Source organism: Anser cygnoides, chromosome 1, assembly GCF_040182565.1.
Source record: "Anser cygnoides isolate HZ-2024a breed goose chromosome 1, Taihu_goose_T2T_genome, whole genome shotgun sequence".
Lineage (NCBI taxonomy): Eukaryota > Metazoa > Chordata > Aves > Anseriformes > Anatidae > Anser > Anser cygnoides.
The window spans coordinates 14,594,152-14,616,887 of NC_089873.1; the positions used below are offsets into that span (position 1 = coordinate 14,594,152).

General features: G+C 39.1%; 1 protein-coding gene across 6 annotated transcripts; it reads left to right on the forward strand.

Annotated features, from left to right (window-relative positions):
- Positions 1-900: 900 nt before the first annotated feature.
- On the forward strand, positions 901-22,661 carry PUS7 (pseudouridine synthase 7). Of its 6 annotated transcripts, none has more exons than XM_066988713.1 (18): positions 901-954; positions 1,701-1,869; positions 2,686-2,764; positions 3,440-3,833; positions 5,676-5,778; positions 5,881-5,982; positions 6,872-7,016; positions 11,550-11,661; positions 12,978-13,055; positions 14,754-14,882; positions 15,121-15,246; positions 15,506-15,567; positions 15,725-15,885; positions 16,754-16,880; positions 17,639-17,740; positions 20,285-20,414; positions 21,459-21,550; positions 21,988-22,661. In XM_066988713.1, exons 4-18 carry the CDS (start codon positions 3,469-3,471, stop codon positions 22,122-22,124), a joined length of 1,971 nt encoding a protein of 656 aa, XP_066844814.1. In that variant the 5' UTR covers positions 901-954; positions 1,701-1,869; positions 2,686-2,764; positions 3,440-3,468; the 3' UTR covers positions 22,125-22,661. The 6 variants fall into 6 exon arrangements, with proteins under 6 accessions (XP_066844814.1, XP_066844900.1, XP_066844860.1 ...); XM_066988799.1 differs by having other exon boundaries at positions 933-954; positions 1,704-1,869; XM_066988759.1 differs by lacking the exon at positions 901-954 and adding an exon at positions 999-1,177.
- Positions 22,662-22,736: the final 75 nt, after the last annotated feature.

Genomic DNA, 22,736 nt, shown 5'->3' on the forward strand with positions numbered 1-22,736 from the left:
GCCTCACAGGCGTGACTCACTGCCACTGACTCTAGTTGACTGGGGAAAATTATGCTTTTCTGTACTGCTGTTGTTCTTTTGAGGAGTTTATAGTACATTCTTGCCTGCTTCCCCTAGGTGCTTCGAAGTATAGTTTTTTAGTTGCAAAGGAAAACTTCAGCAGGCCAGAGGTGAAGGAAGGGTGTGCAGAGCAGCCTGCCATGGGCACTGCCGCCTTCCCAGGGCTGCCCCGGCCAGGAACTCTTTTAATTATCCTGCTAATTACACCTCCCTGCAAGAGCAGCTCCTTCCTTTTGGCTCTAGAGGCAGCCCTGAATGCCCTGCCTGGAGCACAAGTCCTGTGAGGAGCTGCTGAGGGACCTGGGGTTGTTGTGTCTGGAGAAGAGGAGGCTCAGGGCAGACCTTATTGCTCTCTACAACTGCCTGAAATGAAGGTGTGGGGAGCTGGGGGTCGGCCTCTTCTCACAGATAACTAGTGACAGGACTAGAGGGAATGGCCTCAAGTTGTACCAGGGGAGGTTGAGGTTGGAAATGAGGAGACATTTCTTCTCAGAAAGAGCAGTCAGGCACTGGGACGGGTTGCCCAGGGAGGTGGTGGTGTCACCATCCCTGGGGGTGTTCAAGGAGAGGTTGGACGTGGTGCTTAGGGACAGGGTTTAGTGGGTGACACTGGTGGTAGGGGGGTGGTTGGACCAGGTGATCTTGGAGGGATTTTCCAGCCTTAACGATCCTGTGACTCCCCGGCTCTCCCCGCAGCCCGGGGCTGAGGCAGCCGCCGCCGCCCGCCCGCAGGGGCGCAGCCGGGAGCTCTGGCCGGAGCCCGCCCCCGTACACGCGGCGTGGAGCCGAGCTGGGCCCTCCTCCTCCTCCTTCTCCTCCTCCTCCTCCTCCTCCTCCTCCTCTCCTCCTCTTCCTCCTCCTCCTCCTGGCCCGTCCTCCCGAGCCGGCGTGCGGGTAAGCGGCACCCCCGTCCCCAGCTCCCGGAGCCCTCCCCGGGGCCGCAGGCCTTTCCTCCCCGTCCCGCCCACCCCAGCCCCCGGCAGGAGGCGGCTGGAGCTACCGGGACCGTAACCGGGCCCCCGGGCCCTCCCTGCCCGCCTCTTCCGGGGCCTGGCGCTGCCGCCCCGCTCCCCGAGCCGCTTCCCCGGGCTCGAAAGCCCGCGGGGGCGCCGCTGAGGTAGGGCCGGGCTCGGCTCGGCTCCCGGCCGCCTGCCGAGCTCGTATCATCATCATCATCATCGCGCCCTGCTGCGGTCGCGTTTTGTTCCGTGACAGGTCCCGTGCCCGTCTGGGAGAGGAATGAAGCCCCAGTGACCGCTTGGTGCGGCAGGAAAGTCGGTGGCTCTGTCAGGACGAGGTCCCTGCTGCAGAGCCGCGCTGCGTGCGAAGCCTGGCTTCTGCAGAAGCACCTGTTAGCGGGGCAGAGGGCTGAGGCACTTCAACAGCTGTCAGGAAGATAAAGGGCCTTTCTCTGAAACACCCTGCTCTGTGTGCCCCCACACTGCAGCTCCCGCCACTGGCTGCCCTGGTGGTGGTCGCCATTCGGCACCAGGCAGCGCTCCAGCGTGACCGGGCCGTGCCTGCTAACTTCAGAGCCTCTGGGGCCAACATTGAGTTCTTTTAACCATTTGCGTGATTTAGTAACTCAGCATTACATATTTCTTTTAGAAACATGAGATTTGTCTTGCTACCTCCTTCAGCAGGTGTTCCAGAAGATTTCAGCGTGCTCCATGTGGATTCATTCGCCATGCGAGGAGACTCAGAAGCCATCTAGAGGCCTTTTCCTCACCAGTGCTTTATTGCCAGCACCCCATGAATTTGGGAAGATACAAGAAGAATCTGGAAATGCTGGTGAATTGCTTCTCTTGGGTATGATATTTTTAAAGGAGGATTTTATATTCTATTATTTGAGGACAAACTGACATTGATGTTTTCTGCTAGTAGGTATACTGGTTTGTGTAGTGTTTTGCTTTCTTCTGCGTGTGTTTTGTCACCATTTTCAGGTATCGCATGTGCATTTTTATAAGTCTACTTATTTCCTTTTATTTCTTTTCCTTTCTAGCTTCTGTTTTCAGTCCTTCATTTGAGCAAAACGTTTCAGATGTTCCTAAAACAGGCTTTCCTGCCTATTTACCCTAAACTTATGTGACCTTAGAGCTGAAAGTCCCAACAATTAAATCCGTAGTGGCTAACAGCTAAACTGGTAACAAGTAGTTAACAACTCAGCATGTGATGATTAGTCATGTGTCCTCCTTTAAAAACATACCCTTTAAATTTAAATAGAACATTAGAGAAATACAGAGTGATGGATGTTGCTCCCTGGTGGGAGGCCATGGTCTCCTGAGAGGTGTCCTTGGTCTGGCATGGAGCACACGTCCCCTGCAGTGTTCCCTTCCACATTCCTCCCCACAGGTCTTTTTTAGTATGTCCTCACACACGTCCTCCTTTGCCTCCCGTTGTGCTCTCTGCCACCAGCAGCTCCTGTCTTTTTTAAGTATGCCCGAGTAGAGGCACTGTGTGCGCCTTTTTTGAGTAGAGTTTTGGCATGTGGTGGGTTTCCTCCGTTGTGGAGCCAGCTGGAAGTGACCATGATGCGCACAGGGCAGTTGAGGGCATCCTTGCAAACTTATGGTTATTTTTTTTCCCCAGACTTTCTCAAATAGATATTTTTCCTTTGTTTTTCAGATCTCTAGGTTCTGGTTCTGCTGACAGAAGGGCGGCAGCTAAAGTTGCCAGTGAAGAGTCAGATCCCTGCTCCACCATTGTGAGTAGTCATATTCTCAGAAATCATTTCACTTGCTTATTGTTTCATTTGTCCCACTCATTCAAAAAATGTGTTACCCCTTCCCTATTATCTTTTGGTCTGAATTCCTGCCATCTTGAGTTCCATGTGGGATTGTGTGTGTTAGAAGAGATGCACACAGAAAAGGAGAAGGTGAGATTTCAGGTTTAGGGGGAATCAAGCCATCTTCTCTCAATCCTTGCAAGATCAAAATTTGGTAGAACAAGGAATAATTGAGAGCAGTAATGTCTAACAGAGACTTGGGACCAGAAAGTTTGTTAGGCACTAAATTACTATTGACAGCAGGATCTGCATGGACAGGGCTCGATGCAGCTGTGTAAGAGTTTGCAAGGGTGACAGTGGTTGTAAATGCACTGTGTAACATCGAGTTCTGCTCTTCTATAGCTTTATATCCTTGCTGCCTCAGATGGGTATTAAGTCCCTTTAATATCTCCCTTCTCTCTTCTCAAGTACGTATTGTTTCTAGCTGTAAAAAAGAAAACAAAACCCCACAACTTTACTTGATGTTTAACTTAAATGCAGAAAGTTTTATGGTTTTCCCAAACTGTTGCAGAGTGCAGTCCTTGGAGTGAAGAGACTATGTATTGATATTGCTCTTGAGCAGCCAGGAAATAAGCCATTCTTCTTGCTCCTCAGGGCTTTCTATCCTACACTGTGCCTTAAACATGGAAACTGTAGAAATGAATAGCATATCCTTGAAACGTCCTCATTCTGAGGATGATGTGGCTAATGCAGACGAAATTAAAAGACAGAAGATCTCAGAGAAGTCTCAGACAGGGAACAACTCTGGGCAGAGCGTTGAGACTGTAAAAGAACAACCTGACAAATCTCTGCTTGAGGACACGAAAAATGAAATAATCCCCAATGAGGAAGGTGAGGAGCAAGAAGATGAGGAACTAGAGGACAGTGATGAAGATGGAGATCCAGAGAGCTTTGCAGACATGATGAAGCATGGACTGACAGAAAGTGATGTTGGCATAACTAAATTTGTTAGCTCTCATAAAGGGTTTTCTGGAATCTTAAAAGAGAGGTAACTCTTTGTCTTGTTATATATATATGTACGTTAATTCCTTGTGTTAGCAGCTGTTGTTTTCCATTTTCCTTTTCTGACTCACAGGATGCAGTTGGATTATGTGCGGCCATTTGGGAGGTTCATCGCTTTCTGTTGCTAATGCTGAGATTGAAAGAAAGGTTTAATTTGGCATTTTTCTTGGTTGTTTTTCTCTTTTATTTGTTTTTTGTTCCTGTCAAATGGAACTCTGGAGAGGGAAGCTCTGTGTGGATAGAAATAGATGACTACGCTAAGCTTTGCCATTTATCTTTATCTGTGGCAGCAGCATGCAGCATAAAACCTTGTGCAATATAGCTACCTTCTGTACAGCTCTTCAGTGCTGATTCAGGAGGCACTGATAACAGTATTGAAGCCATCCCTCTCCAGCTAAGCTCTTTCTTGCATTTCCCTGGCTTGTTAGTGCTACAGTAGTTAAGCATGTATATTGGCAGGTAGTCCACTAGAGTTTAACTTACACTGTGATCAGCCATAATGTCATTTACAAAACATAAAAGGGAATTTTATAACTCAGGGTGTGGAATCTTGCATTATAAACTTAATAAGACAATTGGCTTATAGTAGCTTTTATTTTTTCATGAATCTTCTAGAGTTTTTTAATTAAAAAAGATAGTTGAATAAAACTCTGAGTGCACATACAAAAACTCTGAAGCAGAAATCAGTTTTGTTTTACGCACCAAAAAGTCCTTGTTTTTAAATACTAGCTTCGTATATAGAACATCTTATATAATAAAACGATATGTACGTGTTCTGTATTTAACCTTTACAAGCAGCATTAAACAGCTAGCATAATCCTTCACTGGTGAACGCAGTCTGTGCTGAACCTCCTGCTGGGAAATTTGCCAGTCTTCAAACTGAGGTGGCCAGATGTAGCTGTGTGCTAGAAATGTTTGTGGACTCACGGTTTGACTTTGATCCCAGTTTATAACACCTATAATTAATTTAATCCTAACATTTTTATGGTAACCGTCACTAGCATGTCTAGACAGCTACAGATAATAAGAGCGGACGTAAAACACTCTTCCTTAGGAAGGAATTCCACCAGTAAGATGTACGGCAAACGTAGGCTTGGGGGGATACTATAGAAACATTCCAGTGCTCAAGCTTTTTATTGATCTTTCAACATTCATAAGCTGATGACTTTTTTTCCCCCCCTCTTTACAGGCTGTTGCTACTTTAAAACAATTTAGCAATTGCAGCATAGACTGTTTCTACTCTAACCTTAGGATGTTTTTCTCATTGGGTGTAGCAACTCAATCTAAAATGTCACAGTGAAATTTTATGTTGCTGTCACAGAGGGTACAGAATAGTTTTTGTTGGAAGATGTTCTCTGTAACTGAATATATGTAACAGAGCTGAACTTGTCTTGCTTTCCTTAGAGAATGACTAACACGTGCTTTATCCTGCAGGTTGTTTGAAGTGACAGTGCATTTGTGTTGAACTTGTGGTGACGTAGTAGTCTTAATTGTTGGGTGACGTAGTAGTCTTAATTGTTGGTAGTGACAATTAAGGACATAAATTACTGATCTCCCCAAATTAGTGGGAAAATGACTGAATAACTACAGCAGGTGCTTGGTTATCTGCAAAGAAGTCTACTTGATTTAGATACGCTAGACTTTCTGCAATGTTTTCTTGGTATCTTTCTGAGGGGTGGGAATAGGTACAGCTTTCCCATGGCTGAAGTTTCTTTTGCACTCCCTTGAATGAATTCTGTGAGCAAATAGCTTCTTAGGAGAGGACTTTGTGATGTGGGATATTTTTGTTTTTTAAATTACAGTTTTAATGCATGCTTCTTCCCATCAGATACTCGGACTTTGTTGTTCATGAAATAGGCAAAGATGGACGTGTGAGCCATTTAGATGACTTTTCTGTCCCAGTGGATGATGAGGTAAATTCTGAGGTAAAGGTAATGGCTAAACTCATTAAGCAAGAACATTAAGAGACTGAAAACTGTTTTACATGGGTTATTGGATGTTTGTTTTTCCTCCCCCCCTTAAATGCGTGTCAGGACCCATCGGAAGAAACATTTACAGTTTTGTCAGAGGAAGACAAGCAGCGTTTAGAGGAGCTCCAGCTTCTTAAGAATAAAGAAACTAGTGTTGCCATCGAGGTAAAATTAATAAATGGGATAAAATTTGGGGGGGAGGGGATAAGAGTGAGTGACTAGAACGTATGTGCTTTCTAATGTATGCGTAGCATAAGAGCAGCTTGAACGTGCTGTAGCAGCAGGTAATAAGGAACCGTTGCTAATTTAGATGCAATTCTGTAAAGCATTACGTACGGATGTACTCAAATTCATGCATGTGAGTAGTTAAGATCTCAGTGGGACTATGCACATGAACTCAAATGCATGTCTTAATTTCTGTGGTGTTAAAATTTTATTGCAATATTTTGGTTCTCTGTCTAGAAGTGTTTTATAGGATATTTATGTGAGAAGGGTTAAATAAAATCCATCCTGATAAAAAGACTATTTCCAAGGGCAACGCTTAGTGATTTAATAGAAAAGAGGATAAATATGGTCTTCTGTCACAAGAAATTAAAAAGGTTTAAAACAAAAAAATCATATTTTTGAAAAGTCAAATATTCCATATATTTGAAGAACAACTCTTGAGCTACATTTGGTTTAGAGAAATGAGTAAGATTAGGTCTGGTAATTTCAAATAAGCAATCCCATGAATCTTAACTAGTGATTTATTTTTTTTCCTTTAATTCATGTAGAAAAACTTAGTTTTGCCAGAGTTATCATTAGAAGAGGGAATTTTATTAAGTACAAAAGAGGGGAATTAGTCTTGAAAATTTTTGGTTTTGAGTGTTGAGACTTTGTATCAGTTTCTAACTGTTTTTCAAACTAATGACTAGGCCAGACTTTTTAAAGTGTACCTATTCAGTTTAGTGTGATTCAATAGGTTTTTTTAAGCACACAAAACTTCAACTCTGAGAGAGTCCTTCTCCTTTTGTGTTATCTTATGTGTTTTATGTACGCATATGTTTTACCACAGGTAATTGAAGACAGTAAAGAGAAACGAACAGTCATCCATCAAGCTGTTAAGTCCTTGTTTCCTGGACTGGAGACTAAAACAGAAGATCGAGATGGAAAAAAATACATTATTGCCTATCATGCTGCTGGGAAAAAAGCACTGGCAAGTGAGTTTCAGTATCACAACAGTTGGGTAAAGTATATGCTAAAACTAACCTGAAAATTAAAAAACAAAACAAAACATTAGAAAGTACTTCACATGGATTGTACATCCTAAAATGTAATCTGGCTTTTCTCTTTTTGTCTGTGCTGATGTCATGCATCTAAAGTAACTAGGAACGCAAACGGTATCTCACATTTAAATTTTTACTCACTTTTCTTTCCGAATCATTAATCGAGTATATTTATGTTAGAAGTGAGAGGACCTTTTGGTATTACAAGGGGAACAGGCAAAACAGGGGCTTTATTATATGTATTGTTTCAACGTAGCTTTCATGGACTTGCCTGGATCCGCAAGCGTGTGCTGTGTTTGTAGTTGAAACGCACTCGGCATGTCTTGACTGTCTTGAAAAATCATGATAAAATTCTTCATGACTTGAATTGAGATAGGACCTATTTGTTTTCTTATAGTTTTATATAAACATAATATATTTACTGTGGTCTTTAAGATAGTTTCAGTCGTTAGTTTTGAAAGCAGAAGTGGCCGTGTTTTATTTGCAAAAGATTGTCCATACTGATTATGTTGTGGTTACTATTTTGGAATAATTACAGTAGTGAAAGATTTTCAAAATGCAGTATTATACATACTCTTACCAAATCTTGTTTTTGGTTACAGGGGATAAATTCATATGTTCTACATCATTTAATGTGTTTTATTTTTTAATTTACATGTATTTTAATTTTACTTTGATCCTTCTGCAAGTTGAGAGGATTGTCTAAATGAAAAATTTGTGTGCTTAACTAAAGGTTTTAAAGTTTGTTTTGAACTGATTTATTCCAATTTCATTTCAACCTACTGCAAGTGGTGTAGTATGTAAGGCTAGCCCTTTCCATTTTAAAGATAAAGGAGATGGAGAAAGGAAAATAAAAGGAAATAAGATAATTTAAAATTTGAAAGAAGACCATCTCCACATTCAATGTAGTTATTACTTCTGAAATTTTTTTAGGCAAGTATGGGAATGTTGTATTTTATTGGTACAAGTTATAACGTGTTATATATTTTGTTTGATTGTTTAGAAACTCTGTATGTTTGCATGCTTTATGCATGGAGTATGTATACTTACCAGCACAAAATTCTCCTCAACCAGTTTTGTTCTCTGTTGGTTTGTAATGGTTTTACCTCCACCTTTCCCTTTGCTTGCACATATTCTTTAACCATTGTTACAGTCAAGTGGTTGTTATTAAGCTGACCAGTCTGATTTATAATTTTATGGTAAAAAATAATCATCCTGGCCTGAGGAAATTTACCTGTGCTTCTAGTTTGATTTAACAAATACTGTATAAAAAGATTGAAGTATTTGGAATACACTGAAGAGAATTTAATGATGTATCTCTAGGATTAGAACATTTTCTGGAGCAGTGTTTTGTTATGCAGAGGAGCATCATCTAAAGCTGAACTCTTAAGTTGCAATGCTACAAACACCTGGGAGAGTTGGTGGAGATGTGTACAGTTTCAATGGGTGTGTGTAAGTGCTAATGGATGTGGGGTTTGAGTGCAAGTTCCTATTAGTCAGGATTACGTGTCCTTCATGCTTATACAGCCACTAACACATCTTAGTCCTGAGCAGGTTCCCCAGGCAAGAAACATTTCAGAAGTGTGTAATACTCACTAACTAGCTATCTGATTACTTTTGTTTATAATATAAACGTTGCCAAAAACAGTTTCCTAAAATTTTAAAATTAAAAGCTGATGTCTGTTTATAGTAAGTTCGCACCCCAAATACTTAAAATACTGCCTTACTAAATTGTCAGTTAATTGCTGTTTCATCATTGTCCACAAATGAAGTTCGTTGCATCTCCGATTGAAGCTTTCCATATGTTCACTGTTTGCCTCTGCACGATTCCATTGCATAACTGTCTAAATTGCTGTCATCCACCACCTAACTGTTGGATGTTCTCTACAGCATAAACAATCCCATAACCATAAACCTGCATGTTCACCTCTAAAAACCCTTTGACAGTCTAAAAATTAAATGCTACTCTTTTGTGCTCTTTACGCTATGCATTGGGACAGAGGTCAGAACTGCAACAGGTAAGAGATGTTGACATTTCATGCTAACAAAATGAAATGCCAACCATTACGACCTCCTAAATTGTGACGAGACTGGCCAAAGTAGTAACAATTAATTTAAAACAAAACAAAACAAACACAACAAAACAAAAAAAAACAATCTACACACAAATAATGATTACAGTTCCCAGAAACAGCTAAGAATTAGGCTTGTGCTATCTCTTTTTCACTAGTGCAGTATAGGCAGTAGTCATTTGGTGCAGAGAGTCTGCCAGTAATAAGTGATGTGAATTATTGGGGTTGACTATACTTATCTATCTACATACCCTATCTATGGTAAATTTCCCTTTGATTTCATTAAGCCAAAACTTTACCCTTCAGCCTTATATTTCAAAACCCATTCTCCAGGTGTATACAACTTTAAAAGTATGTATCATACGTCGTGATCTTAACAGAGAGCTTCTAGCCCTCAAGTTGCAGCAAAAGATTTGGAAAAAAAAACTTGGAATACGATTTTACTGTGAAATAAGTAATGAGACTGAAAAAACAGCAATAAGGAATGCAGGCTGCCCTTTCAGTCCATCTACCCAATTGAGTACTTCAATGTGTTGGGTCAGGAATGGATAAATCTTGGGATTATAGCTGTAGTCTTCTAGGACTTAGTGCTGGGGATAGGGATGTGGCTGTGATGCCCAGAGGTGAGAAGCCTGTGGGCATATCGTGCAGAGTCCTTTTAGTCTTGCCTTGATTAGAGCTCTCTTTTAGGAGGGTGTCAAAACAACTGCAAGATGAATTAGTTAAATTTGAAGAACTGTTTCAGCTGGAGAAGACCTTCCCTGTGAATCACTCGCTGTTTTCCCCACTTCTCTTTTAATTAATGAGTTTTTCATGAAGGTTTCTTGTTCTTCAAACTGAATGCAGTATTTCATTGAGTGTGCTTAAGAAAAATGGTGGCTCAGAACAGTGACCAGTAGCATCATGAGGTCTCTTAACAGATTTTTGATCATGCTACTCAGTTTAGATCCTAGGAAACTTTATATTGTTTTTGTGGGAGGACTTTGCTTAGGAACCAATGGTACAAGACAATCACTGGAATGATTTTTTAGTGATTAAAAACTACACATATAGTATTTCAAACTGTAGCATGAGAAATTGTTTTGACAGAAGTGTTTGTGTGGATGGCGCTTTCTCAAGAAAGGCAAGAAGAGTTGTCCTTTAGCGAAAAGTTTAATGAAGCTTAAACATATTCACTGTCTGCATGGGATATCTGAGGTTTATTAAACAAATGTGAACAAAACCAGCAGTGTTTTCCAAGACCTTCCTTTCGGTGTTGACGTTTATATACTGGAATAGGACTGGCTTTTTTAGATAGCTTTTATTTTTAGGAAAGAAAAGCTCTTTTTGTACCAAACAATGAATGTCCATTTGGTGGCTACCAAGAGATAAGGTGCTTCTTATTTAAAAACAAATCCTTAATTTTGTTCTTGTAAAAGAAATAATTGATAAACAAAGCACCTCAAAATAGGTTGCTAAAGCTTGTTGAATGAACCTTCATTCTCAGTAATGTCATCAGCAGTGGATGATGGTCAGAGGAAAGCGTTATCCCTGGAAGCTTTTATGTGTAACAGAAGCTTGACAAATATATTGACGGTTTTGCTTCCCTCTCCAGCAATCTCCAAATAATTGTACAGAACTGTAAATCAGTTGGTAGTCTGCAGGAGCTGAAGTTCTGAGCTCCCTCTGGTGCTCTCTAAACATGGCACAGTATCTGGCTTGAATTACTTGTTAATGTTGTAATGGTGCCAGATTTTTCTTTCCCACATGACTTAAAAAAATATCCATAGAATATCCTGAGTTGGAAGGGACCCACAAGGACTGTTGAGTCCAATTCCTAATTCACCTTAATATTTTAATAATAAACTTTTAAAAGTTTTTATAGATATACAACCCATGTTTTCTCATTACATACAGAAGAAAATCCTACAAAAATAAATAACATATTAGTACTGTAAATATTACTGTAGTCATCTTACAAACAGTGCTCCAATGGTCCAAATCTATCAATTAGAGAAGGCACCAGGTGAAAAGTGGAGTGGCTTTTACTGTACTGGCTAAAAGTAAGTATAATGATAATGTTTTTGAGGAGTTTAATCCGGCAATGTGGCAGTTAAGTGACTAGGGGATATTTTTATGTAGTTTCATGACAAAGGAACTGTCACCATTTCACTGAAGCTTTTTTAGGTGCCAGGATTGATTAAACAGAAATTTACAGCCAGTGGAAGGAGAGAAGGTACTTTTCAATGTGCTTTGCAGCTTTTGCTGTCAGTATGTATCTATTTATTTTTAAAGCAGATGGAGGTTATCAGAAATTGAATTTACGTATTTGTTTTAAATGGAACTGCAATGGCAACCACATTCATTGAAATAAGAAAGTGACACTTCTAAAATTTTGACCTTTTTATTTTTAAAGATCCAAGAAAACACTCTTGGCCAAAATCTAGGGGAAGCTACTGCCATTTTGTACTGTACAAGGAGAACAAGGATACTATGGATGCCATTAACGTCCTATCAAAATTTTTAAGGTAAGGCTGTTGTTCCTGTCAACTTGTCTAGCACACTGTCTTCCCACTGTGTATTTCATGTTACTGCGAATGTTAAGCCTCAGGGTTATGTAAGAGCAATACAAGTGGTTACTATTGCCTAATTTTTAGCCTTTTGGTTTTTTAAAAAAAAGACTGAATTTGAAACTATGTTTCAGAAGGAAAGTACAAAGTGATCCCAAGTGATTTTTAAAGGCTGTACCCTATTCCTTCAGTGGAAAAAAGCTACACAATTCAAATTGGCCATATGGAGAAGGGCTAGGCAGCTCATAGGCTCAATGTGAATAACATGAATTAAAAGCCAGTTTTATTCAAGTGGGTGAATGTGTGTGTTTTATGCAGGTATGTTATGAATCTGTGTCAGATACTGTTGTGATAATATGCTAATTGGTTGCTAAGTACTAATTGATAAACTGTCATTCCATGTATTAATTTCTCCAGTACAAACACAGCCTTAACTTCTTTTACCCCACGAAATGCAACAACAGATTCGTGAAAGGCACAATGGGAACACAATGAATTACAGACAAAGAATTCTTTTTAAATAGGGTCAATTCAGTGATCTATTCCCTGCTTTTCCACCCCCTTCAGTGTTCCTATTCAAAAATAAATATCTGCGCTTCAGACAGTAACCAGTACAATACAATACTAATATTTGCATTTGAGAAGAGACTATTAGGTATGTAGTTTGGTGGAAATACATACCTAGTGGTAATCCTGCTACCACCTGCTGCCCATAGCTGGAATAACGGGATGTATTTCCTGTGTAACACGGGCTGTAGTACACAAAGTGGAAAGGAAATTTCCTTTTTGAGGGAAGAAAAGGAACAAATTTTAAGTTAACTTCACATATTCTCATGTCGTGTCAATTTGAATACCATGCATGCATATGCTATTTGAAATTTAAGGAAGAAATGGACCTGCTGTGAATTTTTTTTTTATAATGATGGCTACATATTCATGAATTGAGTGGATATATAGAGAGAAGTACTTCAAAGCTCATATTTTGAAAGCACAGTTGTGGTTCTGTTTGCATAAAATTAAAACAGGGAAGTTTGAGTTTTATTTACTTACAGATGAGCTTAGGAAATGTCACACATATTTAGGAGTGTCGAACTGCAGCCTACTTCTGAGGAAGAATATAAGTCTACCTATATAAATGTATGTTCTATTTCAAATAGAAAGTATGTATTTTCCACATAAAAGATAAATTAATAATTCTGGGTAATTATACTGAAAATTGTGTTCAATCTGTGGCTACTTTAACAGTTTTTATATCTTTCACCATTGCCTTTAAGAGTGAAGCCAAACATATTTTCCTACATGGGAACTAAAGATAAAAGGGCTATAACAGTTCAAGAAATTGCTGTTCTTAGGTAAGTGAAAATACCCTGGAGTGTTTGCACTCCTAGCACGATGGCTTGGCTACCTCACTAAAAAGCTAAGACTCGTTATGCACGTAACATGAACAGCAAATTCATGTCCTGATCTTGTTACGTGCTTGAGCATGTGTTAATGAATAAACCATAATCTTTTTTTATTCCATGGAGACTGCTAACACTTTCAGGCAGTGGTGCTCTGAGTCATAGGCTAGGTACATGTAAATGCAGCTAATATTTGGCTGAAGCAGTGGGCCAAATTGCCTGTGTGCTCTTGCACTGCATGGCCCTCGTGCAACAGCAGATAAGCAGAATGACACGGTGAAAATCCTGTCGCGTTTCCTTCCTGACTTTTGTTTCCCCCTTCCTCCAGCTGGAATCCTATTTCCTTTCTCACTGAACTCTGAACAGCTCCAGAGAAGGCTAACCACTGCCTTTGCTCATCTGTGAGTAGCCAGAAGGGGAAGAAAAGACAAGGAATTTTTCTTGCCTTAACCTACTCCCATAATAAAACTTATTTTGGCATACTTCAAGATAATTACATGGTTCCTAGGCACTTGAAATTAGTGCTACATTAGTAACAGAGGATGATGGATGCCTCACAGTTGTGTATTACAATATCTGTTTAGCTGGCTGGAATATTCTGCCTGTACTGATACTTACAGCACTTTCAAAACCACAGTCCTCAAGTGGAGGAATTCTGAGGTTTGAGAGCCAGTAATTTTTCAAGTTCTTGTTAAGAGGAGGGCATTCACTACTTAATTGTTCATAATTTTCCTTCCTGTGGTTTGCATGCGCATACATTTGTGCATATAAAAGGAATTAATTTGTGAACTATGTGAGGAGCCCAGATTCTCGTTACTGAAAACAAGTTTACCCATCGATGGCAATTCACTGAACTTGTGGTGTAACCATCTCAGGTGCTGTTCTGTTTACTTTTAATACGGTCACATTTAACATTGCATCCAAGAGCTTCAGTGTGTTGTAAGCATTGCCAGCTTCCCCAGGAGGAACCTTCCGATTCTGGTGCACGTTCAGTAGTGTCACAGCACCAAACTCTGCTGTAGATCACTGGAGACAGATGTTGTGGGGAAGGAGAGGTAACCTATTATCAGCCCCCTCTGAGCTGATTATGCTGGCCATGCTGTTTGATAAACTTGTCTCTCCTGGTATAAATTTTAGCAGAAGTGTCAAGGAGCAAGCTCTGCGATGCAAAGAACAGGACATACTTCTGAAAGACCTAGCAACAAAAATAACAGAAATCAGCGACAGTTTCATATTCCTTCACTTCCACTGAGCTCACACAGCGGCTAGTTACATAGCACAGTCTTGGAGTTAACCACAGTGCTTTCACGGTGTATTTACTCAAATAAAGGAGAGTTAGGCTTGTGGTGTGGAGTACCACTGTACTTCAATATTAAAAGCTTGGGTTTTTTTGTGTGTGTGTGGTTTGTTTTTTTTTGAATGCATGTGCTAACATAGATGTGAAAAGACAGTATTAACACTTTGTCAAAGTGCATGTTTTCTCTTGAATAAGTAGGCCTTAAGAATGTTCTCTTCTTTTCAGAATCTCTCTTCTTTCTTTAACTAGACTGTCATTGCTTTTTTGTTTCAAAATGATGGCATTTCTATATTTATTGAACTTACCTGCTTTTCTAAGCATAGTGTGGTCACTGTTGGTCTGTTTCTTTTTAGAATCACTGCACAAAGACTTGCTCATCTGAATAAATGCTTGATGAACTTTAAATTAGGAAATTTCAGTTACAAGAACCATCCACTGAAATTAGGAGAGCTGCAAGGGAACCATTTCACTGTTGTTCTCAGGTAATATTGTTAGCGTGTATTTAGACAGTTCTGTTAGATTTCCCACCACCACCCTCAAACAGGGAAGGGATGTCAGTGTATCTTATGTTGCAAAAAAGAAAAATCCAATTGGCAGGAGGCTACTGAATTTATTAAGCACTGTATAATGTTGAGCTGTAATATTTTGGGGATTATGAAATCGTGTAAGCCCTCAATAATCTGTCCATGTCCATGACATGTTTATTTTTTTTAATGCTAGAAATATAACAGGAACTGATGACCAGATAGAACAAGCAATGAACTCTCTCAGGGAAATTGGATTCATTAATTACTATGGAATGCAAAGATTTGGAACTACAGCTGTTCCTACATACCAAATTGGCAGGTATGTGTTGTTTTCATCACTCTTTATTTGTTTAAACCCTATATATCTTAAAGGCTTTTCTGTCCTATTGTATGTACCGGTTTTAATTTTAGATTCAAGGAAGGCCTTGTTTCTGAAAGAACTTCAGGAGGTACCTTGCATAATGCCACTACTTCTAATACTGCATAAACACAAACAATACTTCTTATTTCGAATAAGTTTGCTCAATCTTAAAATATATTTAGTAAGTTCGTAATCAACATTCCTGTTTGAATCTTAGAGCTATTCTACAGAACAATTGGAATGAAGTAATGGATTTGATATTAAAACCACGACCAGGAGGTAAGGTTCCAACCTCAACTATTCTGTGATTCTGTTAACCTGTGTAATTTGTCATGAGTGAAGTGTTTTAACAAAACTCAACTGTTTTAACAAAAGGTGAAATTAATGTTTTTTCGGCATGTAGGTAAAATATTTGTATTCTGCATTCTTGTTCTAGCTGAAAAGGGATACTTAGTAAAATGCAGAGAAGAATGGGCAAAGACTAAAGATCCAGCAGCAGCCCTCAAGAAACTACCTGTAAAAAGGTGCGTGGAAGGACAGCTTCTACGCGGACTCTTAAAGTATGGAATGAAGAACATAATCTCTGCATTTGGCATAGTGAGTGTAAAAGTGCTGTGGGCTACTTACTTGAATAAACATTTTCATGGTATCATGATGAATTAGAAATACTCTCATCAGGCATCTCTCGGTCTAAGTGTAAAATCTTTATCCTACATTTTTGCTTGAAGTACTGCTGATGGTAACATATGACATCTGTAATCAATGTATAATGAGCTCTCCAATTTATACAACGATCTCTTTAACAACGATCTCTTTAAGTTGGAAGCAATACAGCTACACTTAGTAACCGTTTGTAATACAGACCTGAGGATTGTGTAGAAATTCAGTATCAGAGTTCTTCCCGTTGCTTTAAAAGTATAAATCAAACTGATAATATGCTAATGAACCAGCTTTGTATGGGTGGTGGATTCACTGTCACTTTCAAGTTCTGTAATTACGTTGAAATCTTTGGAGGAGATAGCTCATAACCAGCAATTATTGGGCCCAGCATACAAGCTGGGAATAATTTCTTGTTTATGAAGAACACAATTAGAATAATGCTATGCCTTAATATCTGCAAAGTTTACATAAGATTTCAGAAGGTTGAATATGATGAATTCAGTGTTTCTTTTAACAGCCCCACGTGTTTGAGCTGTTGAACAAAAAAACCCAAAAAGTTTATCTCATTTTTAATTTAACCACAGTGTTTTTTTGTGTGTGGATTTCAAATGTATAAAATCATTATTTCTTCACATACCTTTTTCCCAAATCACAAATAAAAGACACAAGTCTGTATATCAAGTTGTTTTGTTAGTCCTGGTGCTGGAGAAGGTGACATTTCAAATATATACATTTTTGGCTTATGAGTAAAAGAAAAAACTAAAAATACGTATTTCTAATTTTTCTTTTTTTTTTTAACCTCCAGATACCAAGAAACAATCGTTTAATGTACATTCATAGCTACCAGAGTTACGTCTGGAATAATATGGTGAGCAAGAGAATAGAAGAATATGGGCTTAAAGCTGTACCAGGAGATCTCACACTTAAAGGAGGTAAAATCAAACAAACAAACAAAAAGGGCTGGTGATGCTTTGTAGTACAAATTGGTAGAAAACAAGGTGCAAATATCCACTATCACAAACAGATCTGCTTTCTCTCCTTGTGACCCATTTTGGTCCAGTGTCTTCTGAATCCCTTGGCCAGTTTTAGGCACATTTTGCAAGGAATCAGGAGTGAGGAATTACACATCCCTGAGCTGTTGGTTCACTCGTTTTTCCAGTTAGGCAGTTGGGTAGGGAAGGGGGACTGTGAAGGACTGATTGATCTCAAGAATTAACCCAAAAACCCAAACCTTGTTGAGCTATGGAGAACTATGGAAGAAAGGTTTATGAAAGCTTTAGCCACAGGAATTTTTGTTTACATTAGTATCTAGCAAAGCAGCAACTGCACTCAGTCAAAACTCTCTTCACTTGGATTTGCATTTAGCTGTGGTGGGATTGTCCATGATATTTCTCCTTCATGTATGCCTGATATGTGGTAAGGGGATTGATTGCTCATCTAGCAGTCCTTAACTTCATTCGGCTTTAAAAGTCTCTGGAAACCAGGCTGTGAGTCTGCTGGTAACTGGCAGCCTTGAAGACTATTATTTCTTTTCTTGGAAATGTTGTCTATTCCAGTGGAGATAAAACAGAGTAGTTAGCCCCCTCTAAGTAGGGTTGTTTCAGTCAAATGACTCATTTTAAATTTGGCTAATGTTAACTGTCACAGGCATCCATACTGGTAACTCTTTACTTTTCTGTCCTGATTGTAGCCACAGCTGTTCACATTGAAGAAGGAGATGTTCATAACTACACCATCCATGACGTTGTGATGCCCTTGCCGGGATTTGACGTTATTTATCCAAAGCATAAAAGTAAGTCTGACTATTGACTTACATAGTGACTCTGAAACTGTAGATCTGCTCTTAAAGGAAGATGAGATCTGTCCAACCTTCCTGACCATTAAAAATCAGCTATTTCAGAGCTGTGCTCTAGTAGTAGGCATGCTACTGTCAACCTCTCCCATTATGATACTAGAGTTCACTATAATTTTTATAATTTAACATAAATCTGTTTTGTATTTCTTTTTAGCAAATAGCTTTTCCAGAAAACTTCTAATGAAGCAAAATGATTTATCTTGGCACAAGGGGGAAAATGGTGAAAGGTTCATTTAAAAAGTATATGCACTTGATTTTTTTAAATTAGAAAACGAGCTAAACTTACAGAATACATAACCCAAAATTTTGATGTTAGGAAAAAGAACCAGATCTGGTTTAATTAAATGTTAAGAAATACAAATGTTAAAATGCATGTATTTCATCTGTTGTATATAAGATATATTGGATTTAAATTGTTTTTATGGAATAGGTTTGGCAATCCATAACTATTTGCATGGAGCACTATGTTATTATTAAGGGACAGAGTTGTATAATCACTTCAGTTGGAAGGAGACTCAGGAGGCCACCTGGTCCAAACTTTTGGTCAAAGCAAGGCCAGCTTTGTCCTGTCAGGTGTGAGAGTTCCAAGGACAAATAGTCTCTAATGTCTTCTCTGAGTCTTCTCTAAGCTAAAGAAGCCCATTTGTCTCAGATTCTCCTCACAAAGTATGTGCTACAACCCCTTGCCATTGGGGTGGCCCTCCATTAGATTCATTAAAGTTTATCATCATATATTTCGTACTGGGGTGCCTGTACCTGGACACCTGATTTATTCCAAGTGCAATCTAATGAGTGCCCAGCAAGGGGCAGTAATTGTTACTGGCGTAGCTACTGGCTACGCTCCCATTGACAGAGTCCAGCATGCTGTTAGCTTTTGTTGCTGCCAGCTTGCTCTGTTAAGTTTCCTTTCCCCCGGGATTCTCAAGTAACTGACAGCAGAGGTGCTCTGTAGCCTTTACCATTACAAGGAGTTAATCATTCTTGGGTACAGGACTTGTTCTTAACAAATTTCGTGCTCTTGGCCTATTCTTCTAGCCTCTGCCTATGTCTCTCTGAATGGTAGTCCTGCCCTTAAGCGTATTGACTGTTCCCTCAGTTTCGTTTCCTCCACAAACTTAATGGAGGAGGAGCTGCAAAGTTATTTAACATGTCATGTCCCAGTTCCGTGAGGAGCCGTGCTGTTAACAAGCTTCTAGGCAGAGGACAAACCAGTGGTGACTGTCCACTGGGACCATGAGCCTGACAGCTCTTTACCCATCTAGCATTACCTACTGTAATGTTCTAACCTTGGATATAAGGATGCTGCATGAACACGTTGAAAGCCTCGCTAAAGGCAAGACCAGCAACATTCACTGCTCTCCACTCCTCCTCAAATGTAATAATTTCATTATAGAAGGCTCTCACTGGGCTTTGGCTTTCTTAATGCCATCTCTGTGTGCCTAAGCAGCGCTCGTATATCCTTTGTTTGAAGGCTTTCCTAGCTTTCACCTACTGTATATGTCCTTAGATATGAACTTAGTCACAAATTCCCTACTTAACCATGCCAATCTTCCAATATTTGGTTAAACTGCTCTTGTGCTTTGCTGCCCCTAAAAGACTGGTCAGTTCTCTTGATTTTCTTTGGCTGTCAGAACCGAGTCTCAGAGCTGGATCCCATTCATTTCCAAACATTTGGAAAGCAAAGATCTATTTACAATGTATGGCACTAAACCACATTGAATTCAAAGATTGGAAAGAAAACCTGAAATTTTTTTTGTATTCATTGTATTTTTAATGGAATTTTCCCATGGAAAGTCTAATTTATTCCTGTTCAAACTTCCCAATTGCATGGAAGTAATGCTGACAATTGCAGTGCAGGCTAGCAGCATCAGACAGCATTTTAGCTGCTGGATATTCTTGTGTGTCCATTGCCTTCCATGTCTTCCCCTGGCGTACAGGTACACACCCTTACTTAGGGATGCAAGACTGTAAAAAAAAATAATTACTCCTTTCGGCAGTGTCAGAGCTACTTACAGGTACCTATCAGCTAAGTTTCTCAAAGGGCTTTCTTTACTCGTTTCAGTCTCTGCTTTTTCAAAAATAGAACAAGGGGTAGTCTTGCCCCTCCCCTCCCCCTTTTTTGAAATCCATATACCTGAGGTTAGTCTTCTGAAGATGGTTGACATTTCACTGACATCTTACATACATTTTCCACTTACCTGAAGTATTTTGTAAGTTGTAAGTTTTGTTTTCAGCTGGAATTTTGATTCGCTAAAAAAGATTCTTTCTTGGTTACTTGCCTTTATTAATCAGGTTGTATAAGCAAACGTTGTAGGTAGTAAGATTTGCAATATATAATTTTAAACTTTTGTCTAACGTTTAACCCATACATAACCATATGTGCTGAAAACTTAAAATACAAAGGATGGAATGCTCTATGAAAGCTGTCTGTTTCAATCAGCTGTGCTACACTCTGATTAAATATTTTTTTCTCTCTTGCAGTTGGTGAGGCCTACAAGGAAATGCTTGTAGCTGACAATCTTGATATCAACAACATGAGGCATAAGATCAGAGATTATTCACTTTCTGGAGCATACAGAAAGGTTATTATTCGACCTCAGAATGTCAATTGGTAAGTAGGAGGATAAACAAACTTGTGAGTTGGCAGCATAGAGTGTATGTGGGATGACTAAGTTAGAAGTATTAGATTGACCCATGGTGTGTGCATATAGACTGAAACATGGGTAGGGAGAAATCTCTGTGCATTTTCCTTATGTTGCTTATACAGCTGAAACTGAACCATAGCCTTATTTCTGCAGTCGTCCTCTGTTTTTTGGATGCATTAGTGTCAAACCATCTATCTGGTTGTTACTCTCCTTGCAAGGGCTTGCCTAAACACTTAATAGATAATTATTCATGTTGAAGCCATGATAGATAATATTCAAAATAGTTATTTGCTGCAATCTTGCTATGAGAAAGTTGGGTCTCCAATTAACTGCGTGTCAATCAGAAAGATCTATATCACTTCAATATACTAAATTACCGTATTAGAGAGACAACCTAGTTGTCACACAGCAACCAAATAAATACCTTTTAAAGAGGTAACCACACAAATGTGCAGAAAGACTTCATAAATAGACAAAATATAGAGGGTTTAGGAGGGAGTCAAAAACCTCATATTTACATTTTATTTTAAATACTATTGATATTTAAAGCTTATCTACCTCCCACTTACTTCTTTCAGCCTAGTCACTACATATGGGATGATTTCTATTATCTGAATACATAAATATGCATATAAGCCTTTTCAAAGAAGTTTAGAGGGTTTTCTTCAAAGTGAATGCTTTTTATTTTTTTTATTTTCTTTCCAAGTATTCTTAGAGTTTACACCATTCTTCCCCTAATTTCATAAACTGTACTTCTTGTATAGCTGGAAATCCTGATATGCCATGGGAGGAATGAGATTAATTATGCAAAGACATTTCTCACTAGTTCATTATTTTGTGATAATCCTCATCAAACAGAGGCAAGTTTTCTATATAAAGCTTTACCAGTTATTGCAAGATAAATTTCATAATAATTTCATTAGAAAATCATTCCATCTCAGTTGTATGATTATACCTGGCAAATTTGAATAATAGTAATAATAATAATAAATCTTATGTATGTTATAAAGGGAAGTTGTTGCATATGATGATCCTAAAATCCCATTATTTACTACGGATTTGGATAAGTTGGAAGGAAAACCATTACCAGTTCTTCCTACAGGTAAGTTAGTGTTCTTGCTGATCTTTGAATTTTTAAAATAACTTTGGTTACAAAGTCTTTTGGCACTACTTTCGGGGGGGGGGGGGGGGGGGGGAAGGAAGAGGGGCTAGGAATCTTGAAAGAACAAAAGCCTGTTTGTTGTTGTTGTTTGTTTTTTAAAGCAACACAAACCAAGGAAAACCCCATTCGTAACAAAATTAACTGTCATTACCAATAAATACTTAAGACATCACTTCGTACTGCGAGAAAACTTTAAATAAAGTTGTTTTATGAAATTCTACGTTACACTGTGGATTGTACATTTGAGTGTGGTGGTAATGGCTGTTCTATGGATTTAGGGGTGGTGGTGGAAAACCGGGGTCCACTGAAGATGACATCCAGGATAAGCATTACTTATGCTCTTAACTCTTTTTGCTTTGTGTCTTCTTTCACAATAGATGGTAAGTTCAGGGCACTGAAGATGGAGTTCTCCCTTCCCCCATCCACCTACGCTACTATGGCGATTCGAGAAGTTTTGAAAATGGACACAAGCATAAAAAACCAGACACAACTGAATACTACCTGGTTACGCTGAATGAGCTGCTAAAACGGCTTAGCTTTTAACATGTATAAAGCGTTTTCCTATTTACATGTTCTGTACAAATCTTAAAGATTGCTAGTAAGAGATTTGTATTTTTTTAAGTTTTTATTAGTGCAAGCATTTCACTTCAGTAGTCATTTACAAGATGGTGTAATATAATATAGGTTTTAGTGACTGGTGCTTTTAAATGAACAAATAAACGTGTTGCTTGAGCTTTAACAGGGCTGCATCTTTAAAAAGCGGGTTTAGAATAATTTCAGACTTGGAAGAATGTTTAGCTTGCTTTTTTCAGTAAGCAGTGAATGTTTTTGCGAATTTTGAAGATACATTAAATCACAGATTAGGAAACTGAATTGCGATGTTAATATAATATTCAAAGAAGTTTGCGCTGGTGCGGTTAACGATTCTGTCAGCAAGGCTGTAACGATGTAGAGCTGCTTTAATCTCGGGAAAATATTTGTGCCTATTTTCCTGCTTTGCCAATACCTGTACCAAGAACAGGTAGTGGGAATAAACGCGCTGAAAAGCCTCGTATCGGTACCACCTCGCTGTGTCCCTCGGAAGGGGCTCAGCCGCCCTTGGGGGACACACAGGGGACATGATCAG

Bases quoted from the DNA above. Each gene is read 5' to 3' on its own strand.
- PUS7 (XM_066988713.1), top strand. From the start codon at position 3,469: ATGGAAACTGTAGAAATGAATAGCATATCCTTGAAACGTCCTCATTCT. The intron at 11,662-12,977 runs GTAAGGCTGTTG...ATTGCCTTTAAG, and splicing joins GTCCTATCAAAATTTTTAAG to AGTGAAGCCAAACATATTTT. The intron at 14,883-15,120 runs GTAATATTGTTA...TTTTAATGCTAG, and splicing joins CATTTCACTGTTGTTCTCAG to AAATATAACAGGAACTGATG.